Below are 18567 nucleotides of genomic sequence, written 5' to 3' on the forward strand. Positions count from 1 at the left end.
TCCATTTAAAGTTCCTATTTGCGTTTCTAATGTGTATTTGTAATACTACTACTAAAGTTTGTTTGTTTTGTTGTGCAGGTTATGTGTACTTTTTTAAAAGGTATTTAAATAAAAAAAATGTTTTTTTAAAACAATTGAATTTTTTGACCCTACCTATGCAACTAAAATTTTTATAAAACATAAATGTTAGAGTGCTTGGGAAAAACAGTCAATATGGAAAAAAAGTCATAATTTGCTTAAAATTAAATAAGTAAATTAAGTAACACGATGGGAAAAAGTGGGGTCTAACGTTTGATAAAAAGAAAATAAGTCAAATTAGGAAAATACATATTCAATCTGTATTTTTCTAATATGACTACTTTTCTTACCAAACGTTGGGCCTCACTTATTTCCCATTTTTTACAAGACTTATTTTATTTTAATCAAATTATGACCTATCCTGGTTTTCCCAGACGCCCTAGAATTTATTATTACACAGATTCATGACGAAATTCTCTAAAATGTATTTTAAAATTTTAAACAATTTGTTTATTTTTTTTTATATATGAATATAAATACAAAATATTGTAATAAAAAACTCCAGTTCTTATGTTAATTTGATATACAAACCTAAAATAAGTAACCTACAACTATATTTAAATTTATAAAACAATATATAGTATTATTATACACAATTTGTAATAAAATTTTATAGTTGAAATGAAAGAAAATAAAATATATTGTAACAACAACCTACACTAACGTGTGTATTTAAAATGCACAAATTGTGCTTTTTTCCTGTACATACCATGTTAAAAAAAACACTAAGAGTTTGCTTATTTACTGAACAATTATATTAAATAAATATAAAATATTGTCGAATTTAAGTACACAAATAGTGTACTATATATACAATAAAATAAATCAAATTGATACACAATTTGTTGATTATAGAACCCCAGTTGTTTAAACACAATAGCATTGAGAAATTCTACACAAATTGATTCTGTACCATTTCCAGAATCAAATTGTATGTAAAATCTATACAATTGTTGAATTTTTATTCACCTATTTTTAAGAGTGTATCTTTTGATTTTATGTAGGTAGTTTTAGTTACATTTACCGACCTATTTCTGCTTAGTCAGTTACAGTTTTGAGGATTCCCAGTTTACTGATTGTCAGTTGCCAAACGTCAATTTTCCCGAATGACTACTTTCCCGAATTGCAATTGTCTCGAATGTTTTTTCCCGAACAACATGTTTCTCGAATCACTGTTATCTCGAACAATTTACCCGACTTTTTTAATTGCTTGAAGGGTCACTAGAAATAGGCGTTTATCTTTAAATAAAAAAAGTTTGAGTTTGAGGGCAATACTGGATAACCCATTCCAACCCAACCGTAACTATATTTTATTACTAGATAAAATACTATTACTCATATAGAGAGATAATAGATGTAGGAGAAATAAGATTTGGTTTGAATAAATTGGTTTCGAGAATAAATTGGTCAAGAAAATGTATGTTCGAGAAACTGATTGTTCGGGAAAATTAGTTGTTTGGGAAAATGGCTGCAGAATAATAGTATTCGGCATTCGTGAATCGGCATTAGGAAAAACAAGCGGAAAGGGTTTTAAGTCACTATTTACAAGATTTTCTAAGTTTTTAGAATCATTAGCCAAAGAAACAAGCCGTGTGTTATCAGCAAATTTAAAATATTTAGACCGAGATATAGTAGACTATGAACATAAAGTAAGTACTGGATTGGGATCAGCACCGATCCTTTGGCCACACCAACTTCAAGTTCAGTTTTTTTGCTTTTACTTTTATTTATAACTATGTAATGTTTATGTTTCTTGGGTATATGTTTATGGCAAACTTTATGCACACTTTATGCAATAATAATGTTGAGGATTTAAGTGTAGTTGAAACATTTTTGTAAATCCAAATATTACGCTACCTTTGGACAAAACTCTCATTATCAAAACAAGGAAGAAATAGTGTTTTTAGCAAATTCATGGCTATATTTGTCTTCGGCATTTTCAGTCTGCAATATCACTCCTAAGCCAGTTTTAATCCATGAGCCGTCTGAATACTGGCTCTGCTTTTATTGGATGGCCCTCTTCCAACAAAAACCCTTCCTGTCTTACACTCGTTACAGAGAAATGTCTGTTGAAATAGTTATGATAAATCATTGTTTATTAAAACGTATCATAGACTGACACAAGATCAGGAGATTTTCCTCGTTTCATGTCATGTCCCTTCTATGGGGCTTTGAACTTATTTGTATATGCATTGGCCTGGCTTATTCTCAACTTCAAATTTCGTAATTTCTATAACTTAATATAAAAGAACCAACAAAATTTACATTGACTAATTCTATTTTTTTTCATTTCTTGCATAGGAAAGTGGTATTTTCCTCGAAGAGGTGAACAACCTCTTTCCACCCGACTTGAACTAATTTCAACTCAGTCAGTAGAATTACAATTTTCCCATCCGGAAAATTTGGGGTAAAATGGCCGCGGTTTAGTCAGCAGCTCCAACCCGTCTTTACAAGACGTTGTTCCGATGTAACGCCTTAAATTAGCCCCCCCAAGGGCGTCACTAAGGAATTTCGCTTAGACCGCTGGCTTAATTAGAAATTGAGGGGCAAGGAAAGGTGATTTTCGCACGACTTGGAAATAAAGTAATTTCCATTTTAATTTCCTTCAAATTTGTTACATTATTTCTTTGGCTATTGGTTTTAGGAAATTGAAAATTTAGTATTAAAGTATGTCTTCTCCTTATGTTATTCTATAAGAACATTTCTTTAGAAATATATATTAGAAAAAAGTTCTAAAATATTCTATTCTACAATAAGAGATGACGCTACATTTTAATTAATTTAGACAGCATATGGATCAGTAAATTTCAATGTTGGCAGTCCTAGTAATATTAATGCTAATATAAATAACCGCAAACGCCAATTTATATTAATGTTGTTATTTTTATCCGCGAAAATCATCCACTTTAAGGTAATGCTATCTTTTAAATCATTGAGCGGAGTAATCCTTGCAGGCAGCAATATTAAATCGCGAAGTTTTGATTAGTGAATAAATTCCAGTGATTGAAACCCTGACAAATTCAATTATGTCAATGGAAGAGACTTTTTTTTATTTCTCGATTATGGCTTATGACACTTTTTATTGCGAGAAATTATTTAAAAAAATACAGAAATCTAACGTCCAAAGGAAGCATTGCCTTGGTATGTAACAAAAACAAAGGTAAGGACACAAAGTCACAGTCTCATCCAATCTATATAATTTCTTAAAAAAGCTTAAAAGCTACACGTGTTTCGCTCCTAACTGTGAGTTCAGTTGTAATGTGATCTGTGTAGGTCTAGGCCTGATGATGCTCCGATAGGAGCGAAACACGTGTAGCTTTTAAGCTTTTTTAAGAAATTATATAGATTGGATGAGACCGTGACTTTGTGTCCTTACCTTTGTTTTTGTTTTCGTTTGGTCTCTTAGAGAAAAATGGATGATACGTTTCTACTTGGCATGTAATTTGTTAAGTAAAAAAACGTCAGTTTTTAGTAATTTTGTCATTTCTGTTCATCAGCCACCAAGAGATGGCGCTATCCTTTAAAGAATCGAAATGTCACTTAATTAAGCAAATAGCATTTTGAATCGCAGAATTCAATTAACGAATAAATTCTTCGTAGCTCTGACATTATCAATGAATGACTCTCGAATTTCATGACGCCCTGTTATTATTAAAAAATATATATAAAGCCTATTTTGTTTTTCTAACACAGGTATCAAGGAAAAATTACTATCTACCTATAAATATATTTAAAGATTCGCGCCAATCATTAGTGGCAACGTTGTATTTACTTTCAGCTTCCGGAAAGATATAGTCATCGACCCTATCAACGTCAAATACAAAATGTCAAAATTTTTTTGCTTAAAACTTGTGACGATTGGCTTTATTTAATTAATATGTAGAAAAATTTAATTTCAGTGGATTTAGTTTTTGATTAAAATATCGTAATTTTATAAGAGGTATATTGAAATCTCATTTTATTAAGCCCAAGTCACAATGGGCATATTTATGACAATTAACAGGGTATTGAACATTTGACATACACGTTTGTGAAACCTTAAACAATAAAAAATACTCAAAAATGGTAAAAAAATCCAAAGGAAATCATAATAGCACCTAAAATATATCAAAAGTACGTTTTTATGCATGCAATTATTAAGATTATGGTTTTTGGATAACTCTTGTGGTAACTATAAGGTAGCCTTTACACAAAAGTTTATATAAATTAACGCAAATGATTGGCTTTGCTGCTGCGCTTGTCAACGTTTTGACAGATCTGTCCGTTATTTTTATAAAACATTGATTAAACGACTTGAATTTGACACATTTAAATTGCCCTGCGCCTCACTTAGTCATAAACCTTAAAGGCAGCTCTGAGTCATTTTATATAGATTACTTGCCTCGTGAATTTTTACCATATATTTCAGTGTCGAAAACAAATTTGCTACCTACCAATTTTTGGCTTCTAAATAGATTTAAATAATAAGACTTACCAAGTTGTCGAACTCCGACCAATTCATGTAATAAAGTCGAAGCATCTCCTCATGAGTCTCCACGAAATACAGTGTTTGTCCCCTCAACAATAAATATTTTTTTACCCAGTTCATAGGTTCTTGTTTATTCGCTAAAGTTTTCAATTCAACGACGGTTTGAGAGTGTTGTTGTCCCACGTAAACTGTTCCGCAATAAATCACGTTGCAGTTATGGCATTGATCTTCGAATATGTGAATAGAATACAACTTTGACTCGAAATACTCAGAACCTTTCTCTTTGGATCGCTGAGTTGCTTCCTCTTTCATGCTTATAAATGTTGGTCGATCTGAGAGTTCGTCTTTCGAAGTGAAGGGATCCTAAAATAAGAAAACATACCATATATATTTTTAATATTTTTTAACAATTGATTGATCATTTCATAATTTGCAAATTTTTGGCACAAATCTAGTTGTTACTGGTATAAGAAGTAAGTATAAGAAGAACTTCACGTATAGCTTCTTCGAAAATGTGATACAACTTCAGTAGCCCATTGTACTTGACGTTCTTTGAGCGGTTATGACGTAGACATGTAATATATCACCGATATATTAGTAGAAGTTGATTTGCAAACCTGAAACTTTGTGTAAAATTATACCTTGGGAGCTTTTAAAAATCTGCCGTAATGGCTACTTTGACGATTGTAACAAAAACCTCTATATGTAGAGGTTTTAGACATATATGCTATTAAGACTTGCTAAATCCACGTTATACAACATAAAAACATTAGACTTATCCAAAAATCTCACTTCTACAATGGTGGTAATAAATTTTTTTTGGTTTGTATTATTGGCGGAGATATTTTTGGAGAAAATGTATATAAATAAATTGGAGCTGGACGAGCTTGAGTATGAGCTATCATCTCGAGGTGCTAACACTGCTGGTACTCTTATGAAAAAGCGTCAACGTTTAAGGTTATATTTGAAATTAGAGAAACTTAATTTAATAGCTTGCCGATGTTTGAGGTAATAGAATTGGACCCTGATAAAGAAGTTGATATTTGTATTGGAAAGTGCTATCTCAGGTCTTCGTGAATTAAATATTAATAAAGAGTATAGTAGGTTGCAGTCTAAGGTCTTACATATCCAGGGTCGTTTCAAGAAGTTATTAGAATTTCACCCTGATTTTTCTGAAGAAGTAATGAGTTTGTCTACTCAGTTAAATTGTATTATTGATAGGTTAGAAATGGATAAGCGAACCTTGAAAATGAGTGTAGAGGAAATTTTGCAGGTACCGGTTGTTATTGAGGCTTCCCTTAGAGAGGACTCCCTTCTGGATCATCCTCTTCCTCGTCGCTCTTGTTCGTTCCGCCTGCTTCAATTCAGTTCACTCGAACAGCACCAACTTTTTGTGACCACACTTCGACACATTTAGTTCAGTCACTTCACACCATTCCTTCTACGAACGTTATTTCACAGGATCCAGTTAACCCAATAACGTGTTTTTATTACTCTTTAAATTTAACAGGGTTTCTGTAACCTATCAGATTTAGGGAGTTGACAAGACTGTCGAACAAACTCAACTCCCTAGAAATAGTCCCTGTAAACCGGTTAGTCTTGCCGGACTATTATTTATAGCATAATAAGATGGCGCCCAAATTTTAAAAAGTTATCATTGGTCATACTTGACTCTTTTATCTCTTTAATAAAACGAAAATTTAAATTTATTTCAGCAATTTTAATATATATATATATATATATATATATATATATATATATATATATATATATATATATATATATATATATATATATATATATATATATATATATATATACAGTAAAACGGAAAGAGAAAATATCATTAAAGAGTTGGAGCAAAATAAGTAACTAAGAAAGCTAACGAAGACCACCATTGAGACAAAAGAAGACACGAAGTGTTTCTACTACGTAACCGTTTTCCATACATGAAACTTCAGAGAAAATTACGATCAGATAGGGGAAATTTTTCAAAGCGGCCTTCACATCTGACACTGGTGTCAACAAAAAAAGGAAAAATCAGATTATACTCAGGAATTTGATTTTTCCTGACAAGGTGCAGTGAGGTTTTTCGAAATTCAGAATATGCACTGGACTGAGGTGAAGACTCTCTTGTAAAAAAACCCAACAGAACAAGAAGATTTATCTCTTTAGTACCAAGGAGTTTTTAGCAAATCAATCCTGTAGGTACCATATCTTTAAATGTGAAAAATTGATACTTTTAACTTTTAAAATAGCGAATGAAATTATGGGAGACCAAAAGTTGCTTATGATTAAAGTACTTAGACCACGACATTTTATTTTAAGTCCGATTAGTGGTGTTACGTCCGAAATCTCGGTAGTAAATTTTATATACAAATCAGTAAAGCTGGACATCTGCAAATATCCGTCGAAAGCCTGAATGCACGATAAAGGTTTTCACAAGTAGATTATTATAAAGTATCCTACTTTTTCAAAGAAGTTTAATTTTTATTAGCTTTTGCTTTAAATATTAGTACATATTAACTATACACAGCACATAAATTCTTAACTCTCTAAACTTTATCAGACTATTTTGCCACAAACTTAGTCCATATTAAAGTATATGAAGAAGTTTGCATAACAGTTCTTCGGAAATGGTTCACAAATTCAATAACTTTGTTAATTAAGTGTATTCGTCTTCCCTTAAGAGGTCACTTAAGCGTTATGACTTAGCAATTATACACCATAGATATGTTATTAGAAGTTAATTTGCAAACCCTAATTTTTATGTACTCTGCTGTGGAGCTTTTGGATCTCTGACATAATTGTTACTTCGATTAAAATTCTCTTCGACATTTTCACTTTACATTGGCGTACAGGTGTCATCTTGAAATAAACACATCTAATACAAAGCTTCACGACTCGAGAATATTGAATTATTAATCGGCTAAAGAATTATATGGTGAAGTAATCATATTTGATTATCATTAATGAACTTAGCACGCCGACTTTTTGATTTAAATCCGATTAGTAGAGTAACGTTCCAGACGTGCTCATAAAAACTCTTAAATCCTTGGACTATTCCGCTGAAATCAAAGAAACAAAAATTGCTAATGACAACTATAATTTCCTAATAATCTTAAAGAGTATTTATAAATTATACTACATTAATTACCTCTAAAGGTGGAATAACCAACCGAGTCTTATAAGGCGTCATCTTCTCTATCGAGTAAAGCTTCTGTTCCAAAGTCTGAATAGTCCCTGGATCTTTTGTATTCTTACTCAGAATTCCTTCGGCTGCATGGTAACTAACGAAATACTCCTGCAAAAAGATTTTGTTTGAACAATCTAAAACAAACCAACTATGTATATTTTATATACCGATTTTCGGTTCAAATATTTATACTTCTGGAAGTCTTTCTTGAATAGAAAACTAAAATTATATCCGGACCTCATCTGATCATGTTTAATATTCAGGATCAGCTCGTGTTCCTCTAGAATGCGTTCTAGAAATAAAATATGTATATGACTTGTTTTAACGCGGTTGCCATATGATACGAAAAATAAATATTAAAAGTAAAACTTCTTGCTCTAATTATAAGGTTTTTACCTGCATCATAATCCTTCCAATATTCCGTAACGACATATTTATAGTAATCCAAGATGCCTTCCTGCATTGAAATGGCTTTTATGACATTTCGAATATTCATAGGCTCGTGTACTACGAGTTTGCATGCTAGTGGACCATCTGCATATTCATAGAACCTTATCGTCACCTAAAATGTGCGTTAGTTTAGAAACATTCATTATAACGTTGCGTGTGAGTCGTCTTACCGGTTCATTGAAGATTCTTAAATGAAATATTCGGGATATGGGATCTCTAGGATTATTATCTGATTTTCTTCTTTCCTCTTTGATGTTCATTGGGGATGAGTTTGGAGAACTTTTCACTTATCTCTGGTTTGCTCTTTGATCTCTATCTGTGGGTAAAATTATTTCAAATTTATTACCAGTTTTTTTTTCGAAATGGTTGATATTGAGTGTCGTCTTGGAAAATTTAATGTAAAGTAGGATCGTATGCAATAAAAGTGACAATAGAGCGAATACAATTTTCAGGCACTTCAACCCATTTGAGATTTGAATTTTATAGAGGATTGTAGTGAAATAATGTTTGTCGTATACACAATTCTCTCTTTTTTATTCTTTTTCTATTACTCATATTAATATTTTCAGGATTTCAGGTTCTCCACCTAAATTTCCCCATTCCTTTTAACTTCCTTTACATTTTTCAGCATTCTTCTTGAATTGTTTTAGTGATGACTTGTAAATTCCCAATTCTCTTATTAAATTTATGTTATAGCGCTATTTTATCAACCCTCCTTTTGATTTATTTCTAGATTTGAGTCTTCTAATGAGAAAATCTCCTCTTAAATCCTACTTCTTATATATTATATAAAATAAAACAGTGATTCCTTCATTATTTTTTTGCTCCAAAACGGTTTATTTTATCGATAATGATGAAGAGTACCTTGTCTTTAGTTTATTAGTTTAAGGTTCAAACTATCCATATTTATTATTTCAGAGTCTTCATCATACAGGGTGCTAAAAATTTAAGCATTATAATGTACAACCTAGTCCGTCCCTGGTAAAATAAATAAGGTAAATATGTTTTAAGGACTCCATTTTAAGAGATAAGTTTCTCTCCGTTTAAAGTACTAATAACTCCATTTTAATTAGTCTTAATCAAATATATTTTATTAAATTAGACCAAGTTCTTCAAAAGTGATTTAAGAAAAACAGATTTCCAGCGGCGTCTTTAAAGGGCCGTATCGTAGGGTGGGCCTATAGAAAAATTTTTTATAGGAAAGTTCCATATAATTTTTTTATTTTCTACCTGAATCCGAGAGATTTACCACATTTTCCGGAATACCCTGTATAATGATCGATTTTCTATTGATATAATCTCAACTGCCTGGAAGAAATTATTAATTTGTCTTAAAGCAGTTAAATGAATTCGAATTATGCTCCTTGATGTCTTTCATTCATTCATTCTCCTCATAGTTTCTCTAAGAGTCTTTTTTTATGGCTTAGATAATATTCAGGATGCAATTTCTGATCCTAATTAGAGAATTTATTCACTTACTCTCTGCTTCACTCAGATATCACTAATTTCTTTAACCCTTTCGTTCAATCTTCTTTATTTCTCTCCTTTTCTTCGTCTCTCTGATTTATTCCTAAGAATGAAGAACTCTTTGACGAGACTTCTCAATTTATTAACCTATCTCAAATTAACATCATAATAGGTATCACATCAGGAATATTTGGTGTAGGAAATTACTTAATCGACAGGACCTCCCTTCATTCTTAAGAGCACTTACCAAATGAAATCATTGCCATCAAGAAGTAGAAAATGTAATTTATAAGAATCAAAAGAGATCTTTAGCTAAATAACAATGAAATCATTTTCAGATAAATGGTAATCTGAAGAGCTTTTTAATTATAAGATCTCTTATCTCTGATTCAGCCAAAGATCAATTAAATCCTTGCCATAATGAAATAAGAAACTTGATGATGAGGTATTATTTAAGAATTAGCAGACATTTTTTATTGATCTCTAACTACTGTCTTGATCGAAAGAAATTAGCTAAAATGGTACTGCTTATCGTATGTAGTGAGCAAGAACATATAACAAAAATATATTTATCAGAAATATATTAGATGTAATCAAGGATAGGAAGAAGAAAAAACAATATTTGTCCTTTACAGGCATGAAAACCCACTTCAGAGGCATATATGGAGGATCATAATAAAATAATGCTTACCGTATGCAGCCAGTCAAATCACGTAAAAATAACTCAATTTTATGTTGATCCAGGCAGTAATTAGGAAACAATATGCGGTAGATATAAAGATTTTAAGAAATCATAAATTTTTCTATTTTTAGAGGCCACTATCATGGGACATCATAATGAGATCATGCTTGTCATATGCATTTACCCCAATCACCTAAGTGAAATACAATTTTAGTTTGTTAGGATAAATAACTAACAATAATATTCTTACTTAACTAAATAGAAAATAAAAGGAAAAAAATGTGCTAAAAAACTCTTCAGATACCCCATAAAATAACAGTCAAGCGTACTGCTAAAGCAGAAAGTAAAATCTACTTAAAAACTAAATTCAAAGAGCCTAACTACTTAAAGTCCAAGGTTTATATAAGCAATTAAAAAATATAAATAAATAAATCTAAACTAAGGAAAAATATAAGAATATAAGGACATGAATGACGCTAAATTTTTACTATAATTGCAAATGCAATAATAAGTAAAAAACGAGTATAATAATGGACAATAAAGCAAGAAAAGAGACGAAAGAATAATAAACAAGGTAAAAATAGGAAAGAAAAAATATGATTATATAGGTCCCAAAATACTTCTAACAGCATATCACTTGTTTATTTCTTAAATTAAAAAAAAAAACTCAAATTGCTTTTTTCATGTCAGAAAATACTCCTCTAGTTTAGTCTAGACTAGACTAGACTAGAATTATTTTCAAAACTACCTCACCCCCCAGAGAAACTACCCCTTTTTTTAATGATCTTTTTTTTCAATAGAATTTTCAAGTTTGAAAACAAAAGAATTTTGAAAGTTTCTGAGCCTGTAAAATCTAATTTTTGAATTTCCATTGCCTTTATATTAAATTAAGCACGATTTTCCTATTGGGAAGTATTTCCAACAGTTATCAAGTGTAATCGTTATAAGATAAGAAGTACTCTCGACCAACTTATAAGACAACCACCAAAAGCGAATATCTCCATATAGGAATAGACTGCATTCAAAAATCTTAAAAGAAACATCAACACCTACCAGCAGACAAGGGTAAGACAACACTTATATTGGATGCAGAAAACTATAAAATCAAGGTTCAATAAGTCTTGAATAAAGGCGAATACAAACTACTGATCACAAAATCTCACGCGAACAATGGGGGATTTGAAGAAAGATTGGAGTTCACAAAATTTGCAGGGTTCTTAAGAGGTATTCGGCTTATCTCTCTGATATGTTCCGGACTATACTTAGTCCACACCATAGCAAGTCACCACATTTCTAAGGGCTTAATAAAATATATAAAGCAGGAATGCCTTTGCGATCTATCACTAGCTCCAGAGATTTTCCAATATTGGAACTTACGTACTAAATCTATGCTGAGCAATATCCAGCCACTACAAGGGAACACTGACTCCCTCATACGAAACTCAGCTCAAAGATTTCTAATGAGCTCGTCGTTATCTCCAGCAGCCAACATATACATGGAATGGTTCGAGGAGTAACCCTTCAGGACAACTCAATCTAAGCCCAAGATTGTCGATTCATATGTCTATACTTCGATATGTCGATGACATATTTATTATTTAAGAGAAAAGCGATACTAAGCTAGCAGACTTTCTGGAGCACAGTAATAAGGCCAAGCATCAAGTTTACAATGGAGTTGGAAACTGAGTCAACACTGCCTTCTATACTGCGTCTTGTATTGTTCTTCTAAAGAACAATAGATGCCTAAGGACATCAGTCTATCGCAAATCAACACATACAGGATACCAACACTACAACTCCAATCATCCTGCTTCACCAGATGAAAAATAGAAAACAGTGCCAAAGACTTATAGTAAAACGGGTATCCAAGCAAACTAATAAAGAGAATAATAAGGACAGCAGAGATAGCAAGAAAAGAGCCACAGCAACTGGAGGTCTCTACGGGATCTTTAACGCTTCCGTACATCAAGAATATTTCGATAAAAATAAGAGAATTACTAAAGAATTCAACATCAAGACTGCCTTTACTTCGAAAACCATACAAGGTTTAGTATGGAAGAACAGGCCAGAATAATTAATAGACACCAAGCCTAGAACTGCAAATGCCCAATCTCCTGTGAACCTGCAGATTCATACCACCTATGTATGACAAAGCAACCACCGGAATTACATTATATGTAATTAAAGCAAGTATGTATTCTCCTATTTCGACACATTAAAAACTCTTAAGGGCAGGTATTATTGATAGTCGTAATGAGTATGTAGGCTAGATTGTACCCCAATATCCGTGAAATGCCGCTTATACGCTCTTTGACAGAATATATCGCAATATTACCACGAATGTATTGCAATTTCATATGCAAAACCAATATTTCAGAGATATACTTATATTAATCTGTGTGCCAATTAAGGACACGCATTTTTAGGAGTAAATTAATTCCAATTTTTCGTAGAAGAGGAATTTTAATATTGCAATTTTCACGATACGTTTTTCTGCATGCCGTGACTTCAAAGGGTTCATAAAAAAGCAAATCAGGGTTCAAGCTTGCAACATTAAGATTCATTATTGATTCAGATGCTCCGGAGTCAATTAAAACTGGTATTTGTATTTTTGGCTAATATTGATTATGTTGATGGATCTGTAGAGGCTATTTCGAGATTTTGATTTTCTGAATTTGGATTAATTGAAGAAACAGAAGGTGTAAGAACTTCCTCATGCGTTATAGGAATGTCATGTGGCTCAGTGTCATACAATTCTTTATCCTAATACTCATCTAAATGTTGGAGTGCCAAAGGGTCATGATTTGTATGGAGATTTGTCAGCTCCTGAGAAAAGAAGTTTCTATAGGGGGTTAAAAATGATTTTGATAGGGTTTTTTTTGTACTTGCTGGTGCACACGTGAGGGTCCATGAGTTATGCATATGATTATGTGGTATTCTTGTCTAAGTGACTTAAATTGCAGAATTACTTTCATAGTTTTAAAAAAGCCAATATTTTGTCATATTAAAATCCATCTCAGATTTAGAAGTTATGTAGAGGATGATAATGAAATAAACAGAATAAGGATATTCTTATTATAGGAATGTACGAATGGAAAAATTCTAGTTCTACATTCGCAGTTTAGGGAATTACACCATTGCTTATAAAATAGTATTAACAAAAGTCATGATATTCATCTACCTGTTTTATTATTTCTCACTTCATTAAAACTCTAGGGTATTTTCTTGGAATGCGTCCAATACTATTTTCGAATATTCTAAACATCTCCTTCATGTAAATATTGTAGCGATATATACTAGCTGTTCTATGGCATTCGGGAATAATCTACCTTGGGATATCTCGGGACACACATAGAAAATTGGCGAATGCTCCGGAACAATTGTCTACCTAATATATAGGGAGCTCAGTTTAATTCTGAATAATGCCGCAACTTTTAAATCGAAATAAATAGTAGAAAATAAATACAGTGTAAATAAATGTTTCTAGTAGTCTTAAGTCATTGTGGTTAGCGTATACGTGTGTAATAAATCAGTTGAATATTTTCGTGTATCGAATGTTTTAATTTATGCCTTAACGAACAGTAAAAATTCTACAAGATTCTTATGACTTTTATAGATCTGGGTTCATGTGGTAGAAATTAAAGAAAAATAGAATATTATGTGAAAATAAATCAGTATGAGTTTTAAAACAAATAAACCCTTAGAATTTTTTTTTTGATATTGATAGAGAAGAATTCGTGATTCGTTCACAAATCAAAATAATGAGCTCGCTCGCGCCACTTCTCGTTTAATTAATATAAAAAGTGATTCTTGTCACGAACAATCGATTAAGCGCCACAGGTTGTCCGGAATGGTAACTTAGTTAAAGGACAATAACTTCAGGTTAATTAATTAATTAAACTTTTCTATTGGGGTCAAGCCCACGTCCTACCTGATGAAACAGGTCAATTTTATTTTATCATTTTTTTGTTCAAATAAATAAATTGGTGCATTGTTTGTTCTCTTTTATTTCTTAAAGACTAAATGCTTATATCACTGTCCCGAAGAAAGTCAGAAATTTGAAAACTGGAACACAGCTTTTTCTAATAAACTTAGTGGATTACTATTTTAGCGTCTCTCAGCCTTTTTAATGAAGATATTGATTTGTGAAATTGATTACAAAAACTCAGAAATATTGACACTTTTCTTAGAACTTAAAAAAAATTATTAAATCGACTCTTAATACACAGTACTCATTTCGCAATAATCTTCTTCTTCTTTCAGCGTTTTTTTCTTTAAAAAAATTTAAATGAAGAAATTGGGTTTAGAAGTAATAATAACCTTTTTACCGTTTCTTTCTAAATATTTTTCTGACAATTTTAGTAAGATATTTAGGGATGCCTTAGATAAGATGCGGATATAGGTCTCAAAAGGGGAAAAACTTATCCTTTTTCCTGAATATTCATCGTTCAAAGAACACCTATTTCATAATAAAATCTAGCTTATTGCACATATTCATCATCAATAGTCCTTAAGATACTTTGACGTAGTACATACGTGGGAAAACATTGGCCAGAGGCAAACGTTTAATAATTTATATGGTGAAGCCAATAGACACAACTAGTTGTCGATACTGAGAAACACACACGCAGCAACCTGTATGGCCGGAGAGATTACCCCTTTGGAAGTCTTTGCCACAAAGTCTGACTCCCTTGAAGATCTTCGAAATAGAATTGTTAACGAATGTCAGTTTACGCTCTAAATATTTAATAAAATAGGCTTTAAATACTTTTAATTTTTTTCATTTGAAATAGGGTGTATTTTTTCTCCACATTTATTCATAACTCTTAATAACGAATTAATTAAATAAAAAAATAAAAATAGGGCTACGTAGAGAATAAAATTACCTTTAATTGAAGGTTCTGGGAGGTGAGGGTTTGACGTCAAAGAGACACAATTTGTTTCAATAAATGACCCCCTCAAAATTAAATGTTCAGCTGTTTTTGGCTAAAAAATCGATATTTCAAGATTTTCAGAGTGGACTATTCTTCCATACAACATTTAGCAATATAGTTTTAAGTTATAAAATTAACCTGTTGTTATTCAAGAAATAAAAACCCCCATTCCAATTTAGAGGTTCAAGCCAGCCATCATGCTATCAAACTGTCATAAAATTATATATGTACATAGTGAAGTAAGTAGTAGTAATAAGTATTTACTTACCTATGAAATTTAAACGACTTACTAAAATGGTACATATATACAGATTTCAATACAAATTAAAACGTAAAACTTGACGAACTTGTGAATTATAAAAAAAATAGACGCCACAAGGACAAAACAATAACAAAGTAGACAACTAACTGATATCTTAAATTCTTTTATTTTAGGCGAGAGTCAATGCGATTACTGGTATGGGACTTGGGAATGCAAATACAAACTTCTTTAACATACGGTGTAATGATAAAATATCATTCGTTTAGACAATTTAAATATTATTCGTTTAAAATATCATTCGATTATACTATGTACATATACAGTCAGTCAAAATGAAACTCGTATACTTGTTTAATTTTACTACTTTTTATTTTTATATGTGTTTTGCTTACAGGAAAGAGAAATAAATATATACATTTTATATGATGTTATTCTAAGAACAAAATAAAAGCAAAACAAAAATTTCACATGAAGAAATTAAACTAGAAAGTAAAAGAAATAGTTTTATATTCGATTTTTCGCTCAAAATGAATTTCGTACACCATTAATAACATACAAAAAAATAATTAATATTTTGTAGGCAGTCTCTTTTTTTCTATATCATCTGTCAATTGATTTGTCCATTGACCGCACTAATTTTTCACAATATTCAAGTGATATTTTAGACCATTCCTCTTCAATTATACTGCTTTTAGTCCTTCTTTGTTTGAGATTTCATATAGCAACTTTTAAATGCAACCATGACATTAATATCTGGACTTTGGGTAGAGTTTCAACGGGACCGTCGACAGTCTATATAATAGCTGTCCTAAACTGATCTATTCAAGCAGTTTAGGACAGTTATATTAAAGTAGCCAAGTGTTAACTTTTTGTGCCTCAGGCACAGATGAAGAGTACAGGGAAAAAACCTGCAAAGTCAGTATTTTAGAAAAATTAAGATAATACGTTTATGTGTTTCCTTTCAAAGAATATTTTTATATAAGCAATTAATACCGGCAAGAAACGCACTGTGTCACTGGATATTTGCAGTTTTTAAATAACTATGCAGGGAAAGAACGTGCAATGTCATTGCGATACTAGATAAAAACGTGTTAAGTCAGGAAAAAACGTGTTGGGTTGAGAAAATTATATTGTTTTCTTAAGCTCGTAGGTCAGTCTGCCGATTATTTTAACTGAGTGAACATGGCGAGTGACACTAGTGGTGACGAATTAGATAAAAAAATATGTGGACTATCTAAAAAACGTAAAATAACTGGTCGTATGTCTGATGTTTCAAAAAAAATACGCTTACAGAGTCATGAAGTAGGGCCAGACTGTCATTGTAAGCGATTTCAGTGCTTTGAAAAAGTTTTACCTAATGAACGGGCTAAAATTATTAAACATTTTAATGAGTTAGGTTCTTGGGACGAACAAAGTGCCTATCTGTGTGGCCTTATTCTTCTAAATCCTGTTTTCGAACGAAGAAATCGTCGCCCAGAAGAAGAAAGTCACTTCCGGCAGGCTAGTTACTTTTATAAGGTAAGAGTGCTACGTAATGAAGGAACAGTCGACATTCCAGTATGCCTTAAAGCATTTTATTCACTTCATGGAATTACACGAAGAAGAGTTCAGACTATTCACACTTCACTTCTAGTCAAAGGAGTTGCTCCTAAGGACAACAGGGGGAAACAATCCTATAAACATCGTGCACTTAAAGAAGATATAAAAAACTTTGTTATTTCTCATATTCGTTCGTTTAAGAGTAGGTCTAGTCATTATAGCAATAAAAAGTCAAAGAAAATTTACTTACCTGAAGATTTGAACATTCGCAAAATGAACTCAATGTATAAATTAAAACATCCAGATAAATCTGTCTCTTACGAAACTTACAGAACTATTTTTTCGACTGATTTTAATATCAGTTTTGGATATCCCCGCTCTGTCACCTGTTCCAAGTGCGATGAATTCAATGCTAGATTAAAGTCGCTAAATTTAAGGCTTACCCAAAACATCACTTTGGAAATAAAAGAGTTCCTAAATCGCAAAATAAGAAAGCTTACATTAGAGAATGAACTTCATAAGAAAAAAAACAGAAGCCTTTTATGCTAGGAAGAGACAAGCTCGACTTCAAAGTAGGAAATCCATAGAGATAGAAGCGGTGGCCATGGACTACCAAAAAAACTTACCAGTCCCGAACATAACGACTAATGACGTCTATTATAAGCGTCAATTATCTTTTTATTCTTTTAACATCCATAGACTTTCGGATGCTGATTCAGTATTTTATACCTATTCAGAAGAAGTAGCTAAGAAGGGTTCTAATGAGGTATGTTCTTTTTTAGAAGATTATGTTACTCATCATCTTCCTAGTAGCGTTAAGATTTTAATAATTTTTTGCGACTCTTGTGGAGGACAAAATAAGAACTTTACAGTGTTTCGCTATTTGCACTACCTGGTCCGCCAAAAAAAGAGGTTTCAAACTATCAAAGTTGTATTTCCGATTAGGGGCCACTCATTTATGGAGTGTGACAAAAATATGGGTATAATTAACTGCAAATCCAAGACCGAACTACCTTCAGACTGGGTTCGGGTTTTCAAGGAAGCTAGAGTTAAACCAAAACCTTATAAAATAGAAGAAGTTAACGACAGCCTTATAAGAGACTGGAGTGCATTTTTGTCTCCTTTGTATGTAAAGAAGTGTCCGTTTTTGAGTCGACCAATAAGAGAGTTGGAAGTCACTGTGAATCATCCAAGAATGATTCTTCATCGTGAAACCTATAATGGATCTTGGACTACTTCCATCGTAACTAAACCAGTCTCCAAACTCATACGAGGCCCACCTTTATCTGAAAAGGAGTTTCACTATGCACCACGAGCTTATAATGGTAAGTTTGTTTTGTAATTCCTTTAAATAATAGTGTTTTTGTTAATAAAATATTTTTTTAGGTAAAATTCCTATTTCAAGAGAAAAATACAAAGATCTACAGCAACTGAAAAAATTTTGTGACGAGAGCACGTTTTCCTTTTACGACAATCTTACTGTACTACCCG

At 31.8% G+C, this 18567-nt stretch overlaps 1 protein-coding gene across 2 annotated transcripts in view; it reads right to left on the minus strand.

Annotated features, from left to right (window-relative positions):
* LOC126739991 (uncharacterized) overlaps nucleotides 1-15694 on the minus strand; it is a 213337-nt gene extending 197643 nt beyond the window's left edge. Inside the window, exons 1-6 of one of the 2 annotated variants that reach the window (XM_050445835.1) lie at nucleotides 15544-15694; nucleotides 8363-8508; nucleotides 8139-8304; nucleotides 7910-8034; nucleotides 7704-7850; nucleotides 4553-4909 (exon numbers count right to left, since the gene is read on the minus strand). In XM_050445835.1, the coding sequence (XP_050301792.1) occupies nucleotides 4553-4909; nucleotides 7704-7850; nucleotides 7910-8034; nucleotides 8139-8304; nucleotides 8363-8452 (885 nt within the window). In that variant the 5' untranslated portion in view covers nucleotides 8453-8508; nucleotides 15544-15694. Of the gene's footprint in view, nucleotides 1-4552; nucleotides 4910-7703; nucleotides 7851-7909; nucleotides 8035-8138; nucleotides 8305-8362; nucleotides 8515-15543 lie in introns of those variants that run through there. The other variant, XM_050445836.1, reaches the window with a different exon arrangement.
* Nucleotides 15695-18567: the final 2873 nt, after the last annotated feature.

This window comes from Anthonomus grandis, chromosome 8 (genome assembly GCF_022605725.1).
Source record: "Anthonomus grandis grandis chromosome 8, icAntGran1.3, whole genome shotgun sequence".
Classification (NCBI taxonomy): Eukaryota; Metazoa; Arthropoda; class Insecta; order Coleoptera; family Curculionidae; genus Anthonomus; species Anthonomus grandis.